This window comes from Oncorhynchus mykiss, chromosome 23, assembly GCF_057628025.1.
Source record: "Oncorhynchus mykiss isolate SJ-2025 chromosome 23, ASM5762802v1, whole genome shotgun sequence".
Classification (NCBI taxonomy): Eukaryota; Metazoa; Chordata; class Actinopteri; order Salmoniformes; family Salmonidae; genus Oncorhynchus; species Oncorhynchus mykiss.
Window position 1 is genome coordinate 9,560,327 of NC_143044.1, and position 21,389 is coordinate 9,581,715.

General features: G+C 44.6%; 1 protein-coding gene across 1 annotated transcript in view; it reads left to right on the plus strand.

Moving 5' to 3' along the window:
- The first annotated feature begins 552 nt into the window (after positions 1–552).
- The window catches only part of LOC110502399 (F-box/WD repeat-containing protein 4-like), a 33,977-nt gene continuing 13,140 nt past the window's right edge, over positions 553–21,389 (plus strand). Inside the window, exons 1-5 of the mRNA XM_090217991.1 lie at positions 553–942; positions 2,077–2,172; positions 2,669–2,758; positions 2,973–3,105; positions 3,371–3,456. Coding sequence (XP_090074117.1) covers positions 3,073–3,105; positions 3,371–3,456 — 119 coding nt within the window. The 5' untranslated portion in view covers positions 553–942; positions 2,077–2,172; positions 2,669–2,758; positions 2,973–3,072. The remainder of the gene's footprint in view (positions 943–2,076; positions 2,173–2,668; positions 2,759–2,972; positions 3,106–3,370; positions 3,457–21,389) is intronic.

Consider the following 21,389-nt stretch of genomic DNA (forward strand, 5'->3'; position numbering starts at 1 on the left):
TGAAGACAAGGAGAAACAGCCAAAGAGGCCACCCGGCCAAGCAATGACGAGCTTAAACTCAGAGTTAGTAAATAAAGCTGCAGAATAAAACAAAACATTACAGCAGTTAGCTATAGAGCACTGTGGAAAGTGTGTGTAGGTTTTCAACACCTCAAAATGCCACAGTATAGCAAAGCAATACATGTAACTGTTGCTTATACTGTTGCAAATACAAGCAATATAATAATTGGAGAGTGAGACATTTAATTTCATATACCCTAGACTTTGCTATGTCCCCAACAGCCGGATGTTCCGATTTTCAGGATAAATGGAAAGAGCCTTTGACAGGACTTCCTTTGGACTTTAACAAGGCAACACTCCATCCTTATTAACGTTTACTGGATTGGTTGAACATGCAGAACAGAACTTCCCCGACAGTATTTTCCCCCCTGCTCGTCAAAACCAGTACGTAGGCGATCTAGTTTCATGCGTTTCTTTCCCGCCTGCTACGTTATACATGTACCCTGACAGGGCAACAGGTTATAGGTGTATGACGTCATTACGTCGCATGACGTCATCGCGTGCTCTGCTGTTACTGTTTTGGAATGGCTTCTTGTGTCTTCTCTATTGAACGCGCTCTGAAAACACGGAATACTGTTTACCGCTATTATTAGAACTTTATTTTTTACTACCACAGAATAAGCAATACACCTCATAGAGAAATATACAGGGCAACACAGAAACGGAAAAGAGAAACCTTCTTCAATAAGAACTTAAAATGTTCTTATTCCAGTTACCAGATGATGTGCTCTACCACATCATGTCAAATTTGGAATACAAGTCTTTGAGTCGCCTTTCTCAAGTTTGCAAAACTGTTTACCAATTTGCTAATCGGGACGCAGTAAGGAGGAAGATAGAGAAAGAGTTCATAAACACTGGAATGTCATGACAAGAAGCGCATGTGTAAGAAATACATTTGTTATTCGTACAGTAGGCTACAGTGGTCGTTTCATGATAAGTAAGCATCATGAATTCCCAAGCGTTGTTTACATCTTTTCCCGGCTTGCTACAGTCTGTCACACCGCTTGTCCTCCTTGATGCAAAATTATGCAACACTGTAGCATGTAGTGCATGCGCTACAATGCTTCAGTATGGTGCCCCAGGAATACGTTTCTGTTTCTTTGTAAAAATGTATGCAGATAGCCTGGTGGTTACATGCTATAGATATGACTTACAGCGTTTATAAATCAGTTATAGCTGCATAATAACACATTCCTTATTGCGCACAGTCATGCTGCTACATAATGCTGAGAATAAAATACTCGGTCATTGACTGTAGTTACGTTGACATGGCGACACTGTATTTCATGACACATTCACTGTAAGAAATACCCTATTTATTCCCACTTGCCGCTGTGGAGTCTGACTGACTGGTCTAGAGAACCTAACATTGTGAATTGGACCTGAGCCATCCTGGCATCACTGCCTCTTCCCCCCAGCACAGCTCCATGTGCCACAGTGACAGCCACTCTAATCGAACCATGGGTCTCCTTTGAGATGCAGCCTAACGCCAGTGTAAATGAACTTGGCATTCCTGCTGAGAGCTACAGGATACCACATCCCTCAGCTCTGTGAGAGGAGCAGGCTGTTTCCTCCAGCCCGTATCCACCCCCTCTGGCACAGCCTCCTGAACACATGTGAATACATATGCTACTTTTCTGGACTGGGTTTTCCCAAAAACGTTGTAGCACTAAGATAATCTTTCGTCCATTTAGTGTAAATGGAATTAAGATGATCTTATTGCTACGATGCTTTTGGGAACCCAGACCTGGATGACGTTGTTGAGTTGAGGTCTGACCAGTCTTGTATCTTTCTAGCTGCTCTTATCCCCTCTAGATCCTAATTGCAACATGCATATAAACAATATTGTTCTGTTTGAGGTGTCCCACTATGCCGTGTGATATTCATGTCATGCAATGTTGTAATTCTAAGCCTTTTTAGGGAATTGTTTGTGAGCGTCGTCTGTTCGGCGGTTATGTTTATTTGTTATTCTTCGGGGGTTATAATTGTGTTATCACATCACTGTCCGTGTTACAGGTATCTCCACATCCCGCTGAAGGACAGAGTGAAGGTATCTCAGAACTGGAGCCATGGGATCTGCAGAAAGGAAGTCACGCTCAAATGGAGGATTAAGTGAGTGTGTTTGTGAGTTTTGGCCTCATGGTGACATAGTGTAGATTCAGAAGTTATCCTAATCCATCTCATCTCTAGCCCCAATGAACACACGACAGGGATTGGCAAGGTGAAGGGTTAGGGAGAAATAATTGACAATGAGTTCCTGTAGCGCTATTGTTAGTATGTTTTCATAAAGCTGTGTACAAGTAAATGGTATTAGATATTTAGGTGTTAATGTCTTTGAAAAATGGTTGCTGAATAGCTTATAGTTCTCGATGTTGGGGCTGAGAAGCTCATTAGGAGTACTGCTATGCCCTATCCAGAGAGTCAATGGTTGGCTTACTGTCCATCCTTAGATGACTTTAAAAAGTGTTCCCTTCTGGTTGTGCAATTGACAAGGTTTCAACTAAAGGGATGATCATTATCTCCTTTTAATCATCGTGTCACCTCAATCCGTGAAGTCTGAAGCGAGGTGTAGAAAAACAAATGTTTCGATTGTGTGTTCCCCCCACAGCTTGTTGCCATGGATACAGCCTCGATGGGGATGTGCTGTATCTGTCTCAGGCTGCAGACATCGGAGTGTGCACCTCGTTAGTGGAGGAAGGTAAACAAGCAATAATCGCCTTGACCCAAATTCCTGGAAGGAATATTATCAGTGGTTGAAGTTCAGTCCAGCATTTTGCTTCAGTAATCATATGCCATTCCTGCTGTGAACATATTTAGACTAACGAAAATAGAAGCATCATCACTACTGCAGACCCACGGCCATAGAAGCACACTCACGTCTGTTATGATGAACTATTATCTGTCTCTTACAGAGATGGTAAGATCCTGGTGCACCACAGAAGGAATGGGTTCTCTGTAGAGTACTCAGGTCACAAGCAGGAGGTGAACTGCCTGGGCTGCATAGAAGGACTGATGGTCTGCGGCTCCAGAGACAGAACAGCCCGGGTAAGACACACACTAGTGTGCTAGCACATAATGTGTCAGTTTCTTTAAAACGATTCTGGCTGACAGAGCTCTACTGCAGTGTCCCATTGGGTGGCAACCCAAGAGTGTGTGTCAAATGCAAGCTGGGCGAATAAATTGCCATCAGAAACTCTGTGTGTTCCACCCTGTGGCATATTAGCATATTAACTGTCAACCACAGACAACTATGGTTTTATCGCATTTACAATGTTTTTAATGTTAGTATTTTCCTAATGTTTTCTTTTAGATTTGGACTTTGTCTTCCAACTGCCCCAGAGGCACTATCCCCATGAATGACAAGGTGTGGTCTGTGGCTATTAGTCCCACATTGAGGTACGTACATGCCTAGAATGTTCCAACATAGTCGGACAGCTACATTAACATCATATATGAGAGTCCTGCCCCCTCAGGACAAGCCCCATGGTCCAGTACAACACTGGCTGGTTTAGGTGATGGTCGAGGTTGGGGCTAGATGAACCCTAGCAGTGGGTTCATTGTCCTCTTTTACTGCATAGGACGATATTTCTTTCCCTCAGGTGGTCTGGGGAACAGTGAAAGAGGGATCGAGAGAGGTGAAAAAACAGGATATCAAGGCAAAGCGGGGTTGCCTTCATAGGCCCTTTGATTGCTCAGCCATGTACACACCCACACACTTAATGTTGCTCGCGCACACACGCACGCACGCACACACACACACACACACACACACACACACACACCGAAACAGACACCCTTAATGACACACAGACGCACAAGGTTGTAACAGTATCCCTGCTTCACCACTTGCCCCAGACCGGCAGGCAGCTGATCCGTCAAACTGGCCTTAAAGCCGCAGCAGAGTGGAAACACCATGAGTCACGATCACAGAGAGCAGCTCCCCTCGGATAACAGGCCCTGGGTCAACTCCGTTCAATTCAGGTGATCAGAGACACCCATCATCTTCTGGGTGGATTGTTCAGATTCATGCATTCCATTTCCATTCATTGACTGGAATAGAAATGGGATAGACCTGGAAGACTGTGATACTGTAGTGAGACTGGCTGTGTCCGCTCATTGACCCCTGTCCCCTCAGCCATACATTCATTCAGTACAGAAACTCAACTTCACAAACACACTTTTATTTTAGAGACACACAGACAGGGTCACGGACAATATGAACTCACTCGCTCTCTCTGTCATACACACTCCTTCAGTATATATTACTCTCACACTGACACACACTCACGCTGAGCACCGGTGGCCTTGTCTGCTCAGCCAGGACGTCAGCTCTGAGAGTACGGGGCGATTATCCACTTCATTAATTCTCCAATTTGCTGGCTGAAATAGCAGCCGTGCCTCAGCCTGCTGCCCCCTGATAATGGATCTGCTCCTTCCACACACTGGCCAATGACCTGGTTAATTAAAAGGCCCCTTGGAATCAAGGTGTCAACTCACTGATAAACCTATAAACTCACCTACCCCTTCAAACTGATCACTCCTAGAGCTAGGGGGATACATGGAGAGAGATGTCATAGCCAGAGTCAGTGATGTGATGGTACCGCCAATACATTTTAAGTGATTGCATGACACAGGTCTTGTCAATAAGAACATGGCTCAAAATAAATCTGATAAACAACTCTTTTTTTTGTACAGCTTTCCACTCTTCCAACTGTGTTGCATGACATGGTTTAACCATGGAATTTAAAGTTGGTTTAATGTTGTTTTAAAGGACAGTCGAAAGCGACGGGGTGGTGGTGCCATGTTTTTGATTTGGTGTTGTAGGGAGAGAGAGGGAGCCCCTTGTGTTGTCAATGTAATTGTCCCTGCTCCCGAGTGACGCAGCGGTCTACGGCACTGCATCTCAGTGCTAGAGACGTCACTACAGACCCTGGTTTGATTCCAGGCTGTATCACAACCGGCCGTGATTGGGAGTCCCATAGAGCGGCGCACAATTGGCCCAACATCGTCTGGGTTTGGGCTGGCTGGGGTAGGCCGTCATTGTAAATAACAATCTGATCTTAACTGACTTGCCTAGTTAAATAAAGGTTAAATACATTTCAAAAAGGAAGAAATCTAAAGAGTAGAGAGAGAGGGGGTAGGAGGAGACAGGGGGTTGCCATACTATTGCTAACGTGGCTATGCCTTGCTGTAGCGATGCTACCGTACTGTAGCTTCACTACTCCTCTAGAGCTGCTTTCCCACAGTATCTGTTATGCTGTCATGCCATTGAGTGAATGCTAACCAACAATGGTCATATCCATATTCTGTTGTCAATAGTACCACTTCTATACTGCTATTACCCAATGGTCATCCCTCCGCTCCGCTACACTGCCACTGCTCTTTTTATATTGACCCTAGTGTTCAGGCTGGGGGCTTTGAAATGTTTCCCTCTCCCTCTCTTCATCCTCCCCGCTCCCCCTTTCTCTGTGTAATCTTCCTCTCTCGGTGTCCCTTGTTTTCCATCTCCCTCTCTCTCGTTTTACAGTGAAAATCACCTCAAGGTCTGTTAGAGGATTACAGAGAGGTGTATTGTGGCCACAGTGAAATGCCAAGGCTGATGCGGCTCCGTGTTGTCCCTGCCTGCGCTGGACGAGATTGATCCCAGCAGTAAATCTGGCCCTGGCCTTTTCTCTCAGATTGCTTTTCTCAATCAAGTGTATCTTTCCACACCACGCTGTGGGATACTGTATGTGTCCAGAGGCCCACCTCATATGGCACGTGGTTACTGGAATAGGCCTGGGCTCTGTTGGGTCCATGTCCAAGAGGTTTTCTGTCATCGATCAGCAATTGAGTAAAAGGGGTCGAATCGGGTCTTGGACTTGACTCTGACATGATCAGGGACAGACCTACTCCCCAACCCCGTACTACACATTAGATATGAGGACTTGCTGTATTAGTGACAGAGGATGAGGGTGAAAATGGGTTCAGTTACTGGTCTTCTCACTCTCTGTCTCCCTCTTTTCCTCTCTCTTTCCACTTCTCACCCTCACTTTCCACTCTTGGTGATGTGCTTTTGAATTATAAGGAAGCGGGGCAGGTGGTTAATAGTTGACTGAGGTGTTTCCTGCAGACAGGCTTGGGCCAACAAGAACGAACAGGTTGAGTCTTGGGCGCTGGAGCTGCCGAGGCAGGTCACTATTCAACGGGAGAGAGCATGGCGTCACAGCTGATTGGATTTCCTACCATAGGTTGTTGCATTGAGTTGTGGTGCTGTTTACTGCTGCTGTGTTGCTCTGTAGGAAGAGTAAGGAAATGGTCTAGGACCAATGGAATGAAAGCTAGGTTTATCCCTCCTAGGGAATTCTTGCCATTGTCACCTTGGCTCTTTCATTGTGGGTTTAAGTCGGACACTTTGTCACAAATATAGGCTTATTTGAAAAACTTCAGCCATACAAATACAATTTGATAAATTGATTGATTGGAACTCTGGTGTTCAGTTAATCAGATAACTGTGTGTCCATGAGAGAGTCACCACAAAAGCTGTCACTCACACACCCAGAGAATCACCTGTGTGCATGTGTTACAGGGTGAGCAGCAAGGGATAGCCAATAACAGACTACTTCAAAGGACCAATTAGGGTTTGACGCTCAGTGTCAAAGAGCCAATGAGATCAATCCATTTCTCAGCGCCAAAATGCAGGCACACAATGTATGTCGGGAAGACTAGGGGGTGGGGGAGGGAGGGGGGGTTACACTGACCACTCGTAAAGGAGAGGGGGCTGGAAGCCACTGGAGGGAGAAGCTACCCTGAGGAGAGGTGAGAAAGGGGCGCTTTTTTGGGGTTTGTTTTGTCTAGAATTCCTCAAGCACAACTACAAAGATGTTGCAGGGGCAATGCCTTTGAAAGTTTCCAAAGAAAATGATTGTTGGATAAACCGCCCCGATTCGCCACTTTCTCACCACGGAGGGAGGCTGACCTCTGACCTCTAGTATCAAAGTACAGGGAGACGCCCCCTCCAGCCCCCCCACTCCAATTTCACCCCCACTGCTCTGCCCCACTCAACCGCAAGAAAAAGCCTGAAATTCATGTCTTTCTCTTCTGTCTCTCTCAGGCTGGGCCTGTGGCTCAGGAGTCAAGAATTCAATTAGTTAAAAAAAGAGAAGAAAAGAGAGAGACTGCAACAATGCAGCGATAAGGGGCAGAATGTGCGTTCCCACACGCTAAATACAGGGCGCTTTCTCTAGGGCCCACAGAGCCGGAGGACCCGCACTGCAGGAGGCGAGAATAATCACAGCTCCTCTGAACCACTCATTACACACATACACACACACACGCACGCACGCACGCACGCACACACACACACACACACACACACACACATACACACACACACACACACACACACATTTACATACATAACTCACATACTCACATTTCACATACACACCTAACACCCACAGACATATGGTACCTCAAATTTACACACTCCTAAGCTACTTCAAACACACACCCATGCACACAACTCATACGTACCTCACAAACACACATCTCACAGGTCTCTCATTACACAACACCTCATACAGGTGTTCCTGGTGTTCACTTGCTCTACCTGAGAGACAAGGCCTGCTGTTCAATGTACAGAATGGATACAACACTACTTGTGGTCTACATCATAGCATACATTTGGTCATTGATACAACTGCCCAGTGAACATGGGATGGTACACCGTATATATGTGAATCACGCTTCACCATCTGGCAGTCTAATGGAATAATGGTCTGGGGCTGTTTTTCATGGTTCGGGCTAGGGCCCTTAGTTCCAGTGAAGGGAAATCTTAACGCTACAGCATACAGTGACATTCTAGATGGTTCTGTGCTTCCAACTTCGTGGCAACAGTTTAGGGAAGGACCTTTCCTGTTTCAGCATGACAATGCCCTGTGCACAGAAATGGTTTGTCAGAGCATAAACCAAGCCTTGAGGTCAAAGGAATTGTCCGTAGAGCTCCGAGACAGGATTGTGTCGAGGCACAGATCTGGGGAAGGGTACCAAAACTTTTCTGCAGCATTGAAGGTCCCCAAGAACACAGTGGCCTCCATCATTCTTAAATGGTTTGGAACCACCAAGACTCTTCCTAGAGCTGGCCACCTGGCCGAATGAACAATCGGGGGAGGTGACCATGGACCCGATGGTCACTCTGACAGAGCTCCAGAGTTCCTCTGTGGAGATGGGAGGACCTTTCAGAAGGACAACCATCTCTGCAGCACTCCACCAATCAGGCTTTTATGGTAGAGTGGCTAGACGAAAGCCACTCCTCAATAAAAGTCATATGACAGCCCGCTTGGAGTTTCCCAAAAGGCACCTAAAGGACTCTCAAACCATGAGAAACAAGATTCTCTGGTCTGATGAAACCAAGATTGAGCTCTTTGGCCTGAATGCCAAGCATCACTTCTGGAGGGAACCTGGCACCATCCCTAAGGTGAAGCATTTTTTAACCTTTTTTTATTTTTTATTTTTTATATAGCCCTTCGTACATCAGCTGATATCTCAAAGTGCTGTACAGAAACCCAGCCTAAAACCCCAAACAGCAAGCAATGCAGGTGTAGAAGCACGGTGGCTAGGAAAAACTCCCTAGAAAGGCCACAACCTAGGAAGAAACCTAGAGAGGAACCAGGCTATGTGGGGTAGCCAGTCCTCTTCTGGCTGTGCCGGGTGGAGATTATAACAGAACATGGCCAAGATGTTAAAATGTTCATAAATGACCAGCATGGTCGAATAATAATAAGGCAGAACAGTTGAAACTGGAGCAGCAGCACGGTCAGGTGGACTGGGGACAGCAAGGAGTCATCATGTCAGGTAGTCCTGGGGCATGGTCCTAGGGCTCAGGTCCTCAGAGAGAGAGAAAGAAAGAGAGAAGGAGAGAATTAGAGAACGCACACTTAGATTCACACAGGACACCAAATAGGGCAGGAGAAGTACTCCAGATATAACAAACTGACCCTAGCCCCCCGACACATAAACTACTGCAGCATAAATACTGGAGGCTGTGACAGGAGGGGTCAGGAGACACTGTGGCCCCATCCGAGGACACCCCCGGACAGGGCCAAACAGGAAGGATATAACCCCACCCACTTTGCCAAAAGCACAGCCCCCACACCACTAGAGGGATATCTTTAACCACCAACCTACCATCCTGAGACAAGGCTGAGTATAGCCCACAAAGATCTCCGCCATGGCACAACCCAAGGGGGGGCGCCAACCCAGACAGGATGACCACATCAGTAAATCAACCCACTCAGGTGACGCACCTCTTCCAGGGACGGCATGAGAGAGCATGGTGTTTTTCAGCTACAGGGACTGGGAGACTAGTCAGGATCAAGGGAAAGATAAATGAAGCAAACTATAGAGAGATCGTTGATGAAAACCTGCTCCAGAGCACACAAGACCTCAGACTGGGGTGAAGGTTCACCTTCCAACAGGACAACGACCCTAAGCACACAGCCAAGACAACGCAGGAGTGGCTTCGAGACAAGTCTCTGAATGTCCTTGAGTGGCCCAGCCAGAGCCCGATCGAACATCTCTGGAGAGACCTGAAAATAGCTGTGCAGCGACGCTCCCCATCCAACCTGACAGAGCTTGAGAGAATCTGCAGAGAAGAATGAGATAAACTCCCCAAATATTGGTGTGCCAAGTTTGTAGCGTCATACCAAAGAAGACTCAAGGCTGTAATCGCTGCCAAAGGTGCTTTAACAAAGTACTGAGTAGAGGGTCTGAATACTTATGTAAATGTATATTTCCATTTTTCATTTTTTTAATAAATGTGCAAACGTTTCTAAAAAAAACTTTTTTTTGCTTTGTCATTATGGGGTATTGTGTGTAGATTGATGAGGAAAACAACAACAATTTAATACATTTTAGAATAAGGCTGTAACCTAACAAAATGTGGAAAAAGCCTAGTTGGTAGAGCTTGGCACTTGCAGCGCCCGGATAGCATTTCGTATTTTATAAGGATCCCCATTAGCTGTTCCCAAAGCAGCAGCTACTCTTCCTGGGGTCCACACAAAACATGCAGCATGACATAAAACAGAAAGTCAATAGACAAGAATAGCTCAAGGACTGAACTACACACATTTTTAATAAGAACAAACATAACCTAAACAGGTTCTAGTGACACAAACACTGAGAAAAACAAGAGAGACCCATTACTTTAGGCCTCCATCCAAATACGTTCATATACTACATTTCCATGTTCATATATTTCATTTACATTCAGTAGCATCTTTCAGTTAAAAACATACATACACCAGTACAGATACATATGCATACAAGTTATTTAGGTCAGATAGGGGAGTTTTGATGTGAGGTGTTGTTCTATTTGATAGTGGGTTCTATTCCCGGGACCACCCATGTGTAAAATATATGTACGATGACTGTAAGTCACTTTGGATAAAAGAATCTGCTAAATGGCATAGTCTATTGTTGTAATCCATTATAGAAATCCACTTTGCTCATAATCGGCATAATCTGAAATGAAATGCTGAGCTGTTGTTAGTTAGAGGATAGCCGTTACTATAGCGAGACTGGATGGTGTTTTGTGTTTTCAATACATGGTGGCGGGCTGTTCTGTTCCGTTCCAGCTGGCTGAGCAGAGCAGAGCAGAGGGGCTGGGTGTGGAATGTCCTGGTGCTGTCCTGGTGACCTCAGACAGAGGGGACACAAACAGAAGCCAAAAGGGCCAAGAGGGGGGTATGGGGGGTGGGGAGGGGTGCTTGGGGACAGTGTGTGTGTGTGTGTGTGTGTGTGTGTGTGTGTGTGTGTGTGTGTGTGTGTGTGTGTGTGTGAGAGAGAGAGAGAGCAGAGGGGGGTGTGGGGTGGGTCAGGGCGAGCCCCTGCCATTGTCCCCCTCCCGGCTGATATAAAAGCATCATAACCCTTTGAGCTCAGACATATTTAGAGAGCAGATAAAAGCACTTTTTTACAAACTAGATACACAGTGGGCACAATGCCGGGGGTCAAGCGCAACAAATTAACAACCTCTTTTGGCTAGAGGAGGGAGGAAGAGGGGGGCAGGGGGCATAGCTAAATTGCCCCTGGAGTCCATCGCCATGCCTCTACATTCCCAGCGCCTGCATGGGTCTGTGTTCGTCTCTACTATTTAGCCTATTCTTCTGTAATTGGCTAGGGCTTAGTTTAAATAAATGGTGACTTACTAGTTTTGTTTGGAGTATTCCTTTTCATGTGATAGGTTTGTGTGGCATTCTTTGAATTTCAAAGAAGTGGTGCCAGTCCTTTACATCTTTGGCAATAAGGATTGGAGTCAAGTCAAATGTAACCTTTGATTTTGCTGTCAGAAAGCCACATACCATTTTAAACTATACGTTTAATTTGATTTATTTTGCATGAAGCTTCACTTTTTTATTTTGCCCATAAGCTACAATACTGCGAAGGATAAAATGTGTCCATCTGTTTCCCTTGTAGCCCATCTCTCAGAAGGTTTAGGTAGTAAGCTGAAAGTCATACACATGAAAACGGTATACTTTTGTAGTGACTTGTGATGCAAGCCAAATGCTAAAGCCACGCTGGTGGCTTAGAATGTGCAGCCTGACACCAAAGAACACCACTAACCCACAGCGATGTAGAATGGATATGTCATTAGAACACTGAGTCACTGAGCCAGAGACCAGAGGGTGAATAGATGAAATGCTGCTCCCTAAGTCCATACATTGACTTTATGGTGTTTGACACAAAGTTTACATTTTGATGTGTTTGACTTTCAGACTCCATTTAGATTTCCTGTATTTTGACTCAAAGCGGGTTCAAATAGGTAACTTTTTTTATTTCCGGGGGGGGGAATCGGAGAATCCCCTATTAACTGAGAAATAATTCTCATATAACGTTTCATTTGTTTGAATAGATTCCTAGACCAGGATTTTGTCCAGTTTTTTGTTAGGGAAAATGAAAGTGATGTTGTGGCTAAGAATGGGGATGGGTTACCACAAGTGGAGCTTTTGCGGTGGTCTTAGGAAGGGGTGGAGCGCCCTGTGCAGTCAGCTTGTTGATTTGGAGCTAACATTGTTGGTACTGTTGGGATCGTCTCCCAGTAGGAGAGCACGCGTGTGCCTGTGCGAGTGCATGCATGCTTGTGGCAATGTGCACATGTGCATGCCTCTGTGTATTTTTTTGGTAATTATGTGCGTGTATGCTTGACCGTGTGATTGTGTGTGTGTATATTAGTTTGGCTGAGTTCCCAGCAGGAGCTGAGTTAGTTTGTGTGACCCCTCCACACAGGTCCTTAGATAATTCAGCCAGTTGATGAGTCTACCCAAACGGCAGCGGAGACCCAGCATGTCCTAATGATGAGGAGTGGACTGGGAAGGAAAGGGAGAAGGGTTGGGGGCCACAGAGATGGGGGCGGGCTATGTGATGATTTCAGGATGGAGTGGTAGTAGCAGCTCAGGGAGGTGATTGGGGATTGAGGGGTTTTAAGGAGGGGGCTCCTGTCTCACATCAGGTGAGAGAGGCTTTGACCTTAGCAGCTATAATATCAGTGAGTGGTCTGACCCTACATCAGGGCAGTGCTCGGAGGGACAGAACCGGTTCATTGTAAGTCTGTGCTGTTTGTCCCCCCCTTCCTGCCCCAGCAGAGCAGAGCCCAGTGAGTGGTGAGTAATCTGAGTAATGGAGAGTAATAAGGGCCAGCCAGCGAGTGTGACCTTAACCCTATTGTATCCTGTGTCACCAGGGGTCAGAGGTCATACTCGCTGAGGGCCCGCCACCCTGATTGGACCAAATTAGTTTACCCAACACTAATTAACATGGGCTTCGCTAACGGACCGCTCCACTTAACGGGCCTGACAGCTGCCCCAGTTCCTCAGTACCCCCCCATGCTACGCCCCTGTCTCAACGCCAAACCATTAGACATTAAAACCAGCAGATAGTGATAGCGCTGGCGTCATCCTAAAGAAAACTTCCGATGGCATATGAAGCCGGAAGTATTTGAATTTGAAGCGTGCCATATTGCTGAATGGAGCTAAGCGGCACCAAAAAATTGCTAAGGTTCATGATGAAAGTGGCCTTAACTAGCAAAGGATCATGGTCGATGTAGTCATTTTCATCCTGCCGGAGAGAGTCAATGAAGATTAGACTCTTTCGAGTGACGATTAGTACAGTTAAATACAGAACATGCCGGCATGGTCACTCTCTTTGTAAAATCAGACTCAAATTAACTAAAGTGAAGTGCGCGCGAGTACCTTATCTAGTCTGGATATCATATGACCATGATTGTTCCACCTGAAAACACAACAACCGATCACAACTCGGTTAGGCTAGATTGGATTACCCAATGAGAAAAAAGTGGACTATATTATTTTATCTCTATTTTTATATGATTATAGACTATCTTTATCATTTGTGCAACTGCATCATTTTGTCATCATAAAAAATAACCTTGGACATACAATGTAGTTTTGGAATTGATATATAATTGACTTATTCAATTATAATTGCATACCAAATTGATATTTCGAACATAGTGTGAGGACAATCCTCCATCTCCATGTCCATCTTCTGTTCTCTGTTCTGTCATCCTCTGTCATCCTCTGTCAGCCCCGTAGACATTGGTCAAGCCCCTCCATCTCCACTTGACAGGCTCGTTGACTCTGCGCTGTCATCTGGATAGCACACCACACCCCCTTAAGTGCACGTGCAAAGATCTGTGCATGAGGGTGCGAACCTCCTCGTTGCCTGCCGGCCCATGATTGGTCTGTGTCAGCACGTGGTCCTCTGTGACGACAAATGTAGTAGTCGGAAATGGAACACTATTTAATTCAATATCACAATTTGTAGTGAACTTTAAAATAATTCACAGTAGCGATTATAAAAAACAACATTTTGAGCCCAAAACGGTCATCTACATTTTTTAGGGGGGGCCGTTCTGGCAATCGTAATTTACATTGGCTTTCTAGGGCAGACAAGGGCTTTTGGCACCGCTAGGTTGCTACGTAGTAGCTGACCAGCAGAGCTAGTGACTTCACGCCCCAGACCGGACACTGGGGGCTTGTTGCCAACCCACCCAGCCGTCAAGAGGAAGAAACGCCAACCAAACCACCTAACGTTGCATCAGCACAGTTATCTGTCAACTTCTCTGTCCATCTCTCCTTCTCTCTGGCTATTCTGTCTCATTGTTTTTCATTTGAGATCTGCCGCGTTTAGTTTGACATTGTATGCCAAAGCAGTTGATTCTGAAACTGTGAAGTAAAATGGAAAAATAGTAAATTAATTAGTTGTACAAAAGAAAGAAAAAAGATAATCAAATGGTAGTTGTGCCCCAGGGTGTTGGACCTCCCCCTGTCAGTCAAATCTGCAGGAGGCCCTAAGCCTGAGACCTGGGCAGAGCCCAACAGAAGCCCCCCTACCGGCCCTCTCCCCTTGGATCCACCCCACCCTCTACACAGACCCTACTACACCCCTCCACCCCCCTCTCCTCTCCTTTCACCCCTGTCCCTCCCATGCATCACCATGCATACCTAGGCCACTAATTCCGACCTGTCAATCCAATCAAAGGAGCACATGTATTTTAGTTTTTCCATTTTTTTCTTCCCCACTGAAACAATAAACCATCAGACCTCCTCCTCCATGCTTCACGGTGGGAACTACACACACGGAGATCATCCGTTCACCTACTCGGCGTCTCACAAAGACACGGCAGTTAGAACCAAAAATCTCCAATTTGGACTCATCAGACCAAAGGACAGATTTCCACCAGTCTAATGTCCATTGCGCGTGTTTTTTGGCCCAAGCAAGTCTCTTCTTATTGGTGTCCTTTAGTAGTGGTTTCTTTGCAGCAATTCCACCATGAAGGCCTGATTCACGTAGTCTCCTCTGAACGATTGATGTTGAGATGTGTCTGTTGAACTCAGTGAAGCATTTATTGGGCTGCAATCTGAGGTGCAGTTAACTCCAATATCTTCTGCAGCAGAGGTAACTCTGGGTCTTCCTGAAGAGCCAGTTTCATCATAGTGCTTGATGGTTTTAGCAACTGCACTTGAAGAAACTTTCAAAGTAATGATGGACTGTCGTTTCTTTTTGCTTATTTGAGTTGGTCTTGCCATAATATGGACTTGGTCTTTTACCAAATAGGGCTATCTTCTGTATACCAACCCTACCTTGTACAACACAACTGATTGGCTCAAATGCATTAAGAAGGAAAGAAATTCCACAAATACATTTTTTAACAAGGCACACCTGTTAATTGTGGGCTCCCGAGTGGCGCAGCGGTCTAAGGCACTGCATCTCAGTGCAAGAGGCGTCACTGCAGTCCCTTTGGCCGTTGTAGGCCGCCATTTTAAATAAGAATTTGTTCTTAACTGACTTGCCAAGTTAAATAAAGGTTAAATAAAATGTAAAAAATGAAATGCATTCCAGGTGACTAACTCATGAAGCTGGTTGAGAGAATGCCAAGAGTGTGCAAAGCTGTCATCACGGTGAAGGGTGGCTACTTTGAAGAATCTCAAATATATTTGGATTTGTTTAACACTTTTTTGGTTACTACATGATTCCGTATGTGTTATTTTGTGGATTTGATGTATTCACTTTTATTCTACAATGTATGAAATAGTAAAACTATAGAAAAACTCTGGAATGAGTAGGTGTGTCCAAACTTGATTGGTACTGTATATTGACACGGTTACAAGGTGTACTAGACAACATGAACAACATGCCTTTGTGTAGTACATACATGTAGTATAGTATTCAGTTCTTTTGTTTTGTGGTTTGTGTTTTTCTCTCAGCGGAGGAGTAAAGATCCCAGTCCTGAAAAATATGATGTTTTTACTGTAGTGTGATGACTGGCACCAGTGGCCTGGCTGATCTGTGTCCCCCATTGTTACTTCCTGTCTGGTAATCAGCTGAGGTACACAAAGCAGTCTGGGAGAGGGCAGGGTGAGGGTTATGGTGGCACTTTGTGTATCTGCAACTGTCTTTTATTTCCCATATCTCAGATGCTTTCACACACACACACACACACACACACACACACACATACACACACACACACACACACACACACACACACACACACACACACACCCCCCCCCCCCCCCACCCAGACCGTGATAATCCCCTCCCACACATACAAAACACCTTCAACCTCTCCAGACACACAACCATAACTATCCACCCCCCTCCTCCACCCCAAACTAAGACTACCAGCATCAGCCCACCCCAACCCTGTGCATTAGCGTGACCACACTCCCTTTGACAGTAGACACATCAGAGAGAAAACATCATAACTAAGACAATGTTACACCTGCAGCACCAAACATAGCCAGTAAAGCAGCTGGTGCATCAGGATCTGAACAAGAAAGGAACCAAAATATACTGCTGATTCCAGGAATGACTTGTCTTCCGATGGTGGAAAATAGTGGCACAGGATGTGACCGAGATCAAATATGCTGATGCTCAAGTCATGGGCTGCCACAGTTTTTTAAGAGAGGGAAAGAGGTGAAGAAATATAGATGCAGGGAAAGGGTGAGAGATAGGAGGGAGAAAAAAGGTGAGAGGAAAGGGGACAGAAGAGAGAGTGAGACCGGGGGAAGAAGAGAGGGAGCAATTTGTTCTGTCTATTACAATGGTAGGTCTGATTTGTTCAGAAATCAAGAATTGTACCCTTTGTTTTTCAAGAAATCAGGACCTTTTTATGACAGATACATGCCTTGATTATATAACAGTCTCATTAAAATCAGTTCCTCTTTCTTGAATCAGTTCCTCTTTCTTGATACGTCTAGTGTTGCCACTAGAAGTGGGGCAAAGGAACAAAGGAACCTGGGGCAAAGGAACCTTGACCGGTCACCCATCGTGGCTTTGATTTTAATTTAATTTAACACGTTTCTTTTATCACCCATTGCAATTAATTCTGTGTCTTTTTCATCTCAATGGCACAAAGCCTATGATCAGCCATACAGATGGATCCCACACAAGTGGCGCTTCCGAGCGCACCCCAACTTTTCATGGTGCCTTCTCTCATGGATAAACAGGGAAAAAGCATCAAAGGATCCCAACCATCCCTCCGAGATTCCCGTCAAAGGAGCCCCACAATCGCCTGGCTGATTCCTGGCATTCCGCTCTGAAAAGAGGGGGTTAAATGTCTGCGTTGGGAGGTCGGTCTGTCATACAAATTGCACGGGCATTGTTTTTGGAGAGAACGCGTGTGACATTTAAAGGTGGCTATTGTTCGACCCGTACATTCCTGCCCAGTTCTGTGCCCCACGGTTCTCCCAGCTCCGGGGCTAAATTAGGTGGACGTGCAGCGGGTTGCGTGGCTCCCTGAGTCCCCTCTGTTTGTTTTAGGGCTTGAAAACCCCAGCAGGACTCTTTCTCTACCTGTCTGACGTCCTTTCAGAGGAGTGGCTGTTTCCCAGCGCGGACGTCCCCAGGCCCAGTTTAGACTCCAGACTTAACCTTACAAGAGCCCCCCCCCCCCCCCCCCCCCCCCCACCCATACTGCTTTTCAATAGTCCCCCGACACCAAGAGAGAATGCCCTTAGCTTCTCCCTTTTAAAAGTCTGTCAATTCATTAATGGTTCCTTTCACACACTGGGTGTGTGTATGTGTGTGAGTGTGTGTGGCCCTAAAGCCAACCTGACTCCTGCAGTGAGACCATACAGGCCCTATTCCTTCTAAGAAAAATGAAGGAGAGTCTGAGGAGTGGCAAAAGAGATTTTTACTTTTCAATTCATATTACATCTTTGCCTTACCTTTCGTTGTGGCTGGCAATGCTACATTCTTGGTCCGTAGCTCAAATTGTCCGTAAATATCAAAGTGAGCACAAGCCATTATGCACAAACTATTTAACAATCCAACCAACTTTTCTTCTAAAACATATTACACTATTGAATAATACAACCAAACCATATTACACTCTTTAATAATGGAAGAATTCACAAGTATGTGCAGACAATTAAAGTGTTTATTTTCTTGTCCATACACATTAAATTAGCTGACAATACACAGATAACTCCCGCTAGCTAGCTAGCTAGCTAACTAGCAACATGCTTCAGGATCAAGTAACGTTAGAGTATAAATAATGAACGTTTACCCCTCCAATACGAATATAAAAGTACAGTAAAAACGATATCATACAGTGTCATTCATATTATAATATAGGCTACACAGCTAGGTAACGTTAACTAGCAAGCTAGCTAACTAGCTAAACACAATTTCTGCATCCTCACATCAACGTGCTGGCTGTTATCTGAATGCTGATGTTTAGCTGAACCATAGCTAGCTAAATAGGAGCTCTTAGGCTTAAACTAGTGTATTAAAGTTACCTTAGAACAAACCAGGCTTCAATTTATCAATATCATGGAAGTCATTATATTAGGTCAAAGCAAATTGTGACTGTAAATCATGGTAATTCCCTGGGGAGATTTGAAGCTACGGCGACGGGCGTTTACTACAATTTCAGGTTAAAAAAAATCTATAAAACAAGTCTAAAAAATAAAGAAGAATGTCTGTACATTTCAGCTATTTCAAAAACATTGCTCTGGTATTAACTGTAAGAGTGTTGTCTCAACGAGACAAGTCTGTTTACTCTGCCCTGCTTAGAGGGGGGCAACTATCGGTCTATGCGCTACTCCAGACGTGACAAGTTCACAAGTTTACATTGCAGTAATATGTGTAGCCGAGGGTATTTCTGTGAAAAGTCTAGTAAGTGTGAGACCCTCTACTACAGACAGTCACTACCGTCTCATAACAATCAGTCACTCCCCCCTATGGTGGACAGTCAACTCACCTCTCAAAATAACTGCACTGTTGGCCTTCATTTTTTGTATTGACTCAAAAACCAAGGTCAGTAGCACAAGCTGCTCTGTAGGTTTTGAGTAGGGTCACAGTCACAGAACATTGGTTTGAGAGCAGCACGTCCCTCTTATCTTTCTGGGGTATACTGCCCATGCGATCTCTTTTGCAGGTTGCATGCCTCCCAAGTGTCCCTTACTGATCTCTGATCTCCCATGTGTCCAAACCCAGTCCAAATGTAAGACACCATCCGTGGTGGCATGCTATAATGACTCACCTTGTGATTTCACAGACAAACTTTTTTAACAAATCAAAAACTGAAAAATTGGGCGTGCAAAATTATTCAGCCCCCTTAAGTTAATACTTTGTAGCGCCACCTTTTGCTGCGATTACAGCTGTAAGTCGCTTGGGGTATGTCTCTATCAGTTTTGCACATCGAGAGACTGACATTTTTTCCCATTCCTCCTTGCAAAACAGCTCGAGCTCAGTGAGGTTGGATGGAGAGCATTTGTGAACAGCAGTTTTCAGTTCTTTCCACATATTCTCGATTGGATTCAGGTCTGGACTTTGACTTGGCCATTCTAACACCTGGATATGTTTATTTTTGAACCATTCCATTGTAGATTTTGCTTTATGTTTTGGATCATTGTCTTGTTGGAAGACAAATCTCCGTCCCAGTCTCAGGTCTTTTGCAGACTCCATCAGGTTTTCTTCCAGAATGGTCCTGTATTTGGCTCCATCCATCTTCCCATCAATTTTAACCATCTTCCCTGTTCCTGCTGAAGAAAAGCAGGCCCAAACCATGATGCTGCCACCACCATGTTTGACAGTGGGTATGGTGTCTTCAGGGTGATGAGCTGTGTTGCTTTTACGCCAAACATAACGTTTTGCATTGTTGCCAAAAAGTTAAATTTTGGTTTCATCTGCACCTTCTTCCACATGTTTGGTGTGTCTCCCAGGTGGCTTGTGGCAAACTTTAAACGACACTTTTTATGGATATCTTTAAGAAATGGCTTTCTTCTTGCCACTCTTCCATAAAGGCCAGATTTGTGCAATATACGACTGATTGTTGTCCTATGGACAGAGTCTTCCACCTCAGCTGTAGATCTCTGCAGTTCATCCAGAGTGATCATGGGCCTCTTGGCTGCATCTCTGATCAGTCTTCTCCTTGTATGAGCTGAAAGTTTAGAGGGACGGCCAGGTCTTGGTAGATTTGCAGTGGTCTGATACTCCTTCCATTTCAATATTATCTTAGCTTGCACAGTGCTCCTTGGGATGTTTAAAGCTTGGGAAATCGTTTTGTATCCAAATCCGGCTTTAAACTTCTTCACAACAGTATCTCGGACCTGCCTGGTGTGTTCCTTGTTCTTCGTGATGCTCTCTGCGCTTTTAACGGACCTCTGAGACTATCACAGTGCAGGTGCATTTATACGGAGACTTAATTACACACAGGTGGATTGTATTTATCATCATTAGTCATTTAGGTCAACATTGGATCATTCAGAGATCCTCACTGAACTTCTGGAGAGAGTTTGCTGCACTGAAAGTAAAGGGGCTGAATAATTTTGCACGCCCAATTTTTCAGTTTTTGATTTGTTAAAAAAGTTTGAAATATCCAATAAATGTCGTTCCACTTCATGATTGTGTCCCACTTGTTGTTGATTCTTCACAAAAAAATACAGTTTTATATCTTTATGTTTGAAGCCTGAAATATGGCAAAAGGTCGCAAAGTTCAAGGGGGCCGAATACTTTCGCAAGGCACTGTATCTGTGACCAACAAATGCGTATCTGTATTCCCAGCCATGTGAAATACATAGATTAGGGCCTATGTCATTTATTTCCATTGACTGATTTCCTTATATGAACTGTAACTCAGTAATATCGTAGAAATGATTGCATATTGCATTTATATTTTTGTTCAGTGTAGTTAAATCCAACTATGTTTCAGCAGAATTATGTTGCAGGAATGCTAACCTTATCCGTTTCTAACTAAATAAACTATTTCACAACAATAAACATTATGTAAACATTAATGTTACCAGTGCTCAATGCCTTCAGAAAGAATTCATACCCCTTGACTTATTTCAAATTTAGTTGTGTTACAGCCTGAATTCAAATGTCACCCATCTACATACAATACCCCATAATGACACAATTTTAGCAAATGTATTGAAATTCAAATACAGAAATGTCTAATTTACATAAGTATTCACACCCCTGAGTCAATACTTGTAGAAGCACCTTTGGCAGCTGTGAGTCTTTCTTGGTAAGTCTCAGAGCTTTCCACACCAGGATTGTGCAACATTTGCCCATCATTCTTTTCAACATTCTTCAAGCTCTGTCAAAATATGTTGTTGATCATTGCTAAACAACCATTTTCAGATCTTGCCATAGATTTAAGTCAAAACTGTAACTCGCCACTCAGGAACATTCACTGTCTTCTTTGTAAGCAACTCCAGTTTAGATTTGACCTTGTGTTTTAGGTTATTGTCCTGCTGAAAGGTCAAATAAAATCAAATTTTATTGGTCACATGCACATGGTTAGCAGATCTTAA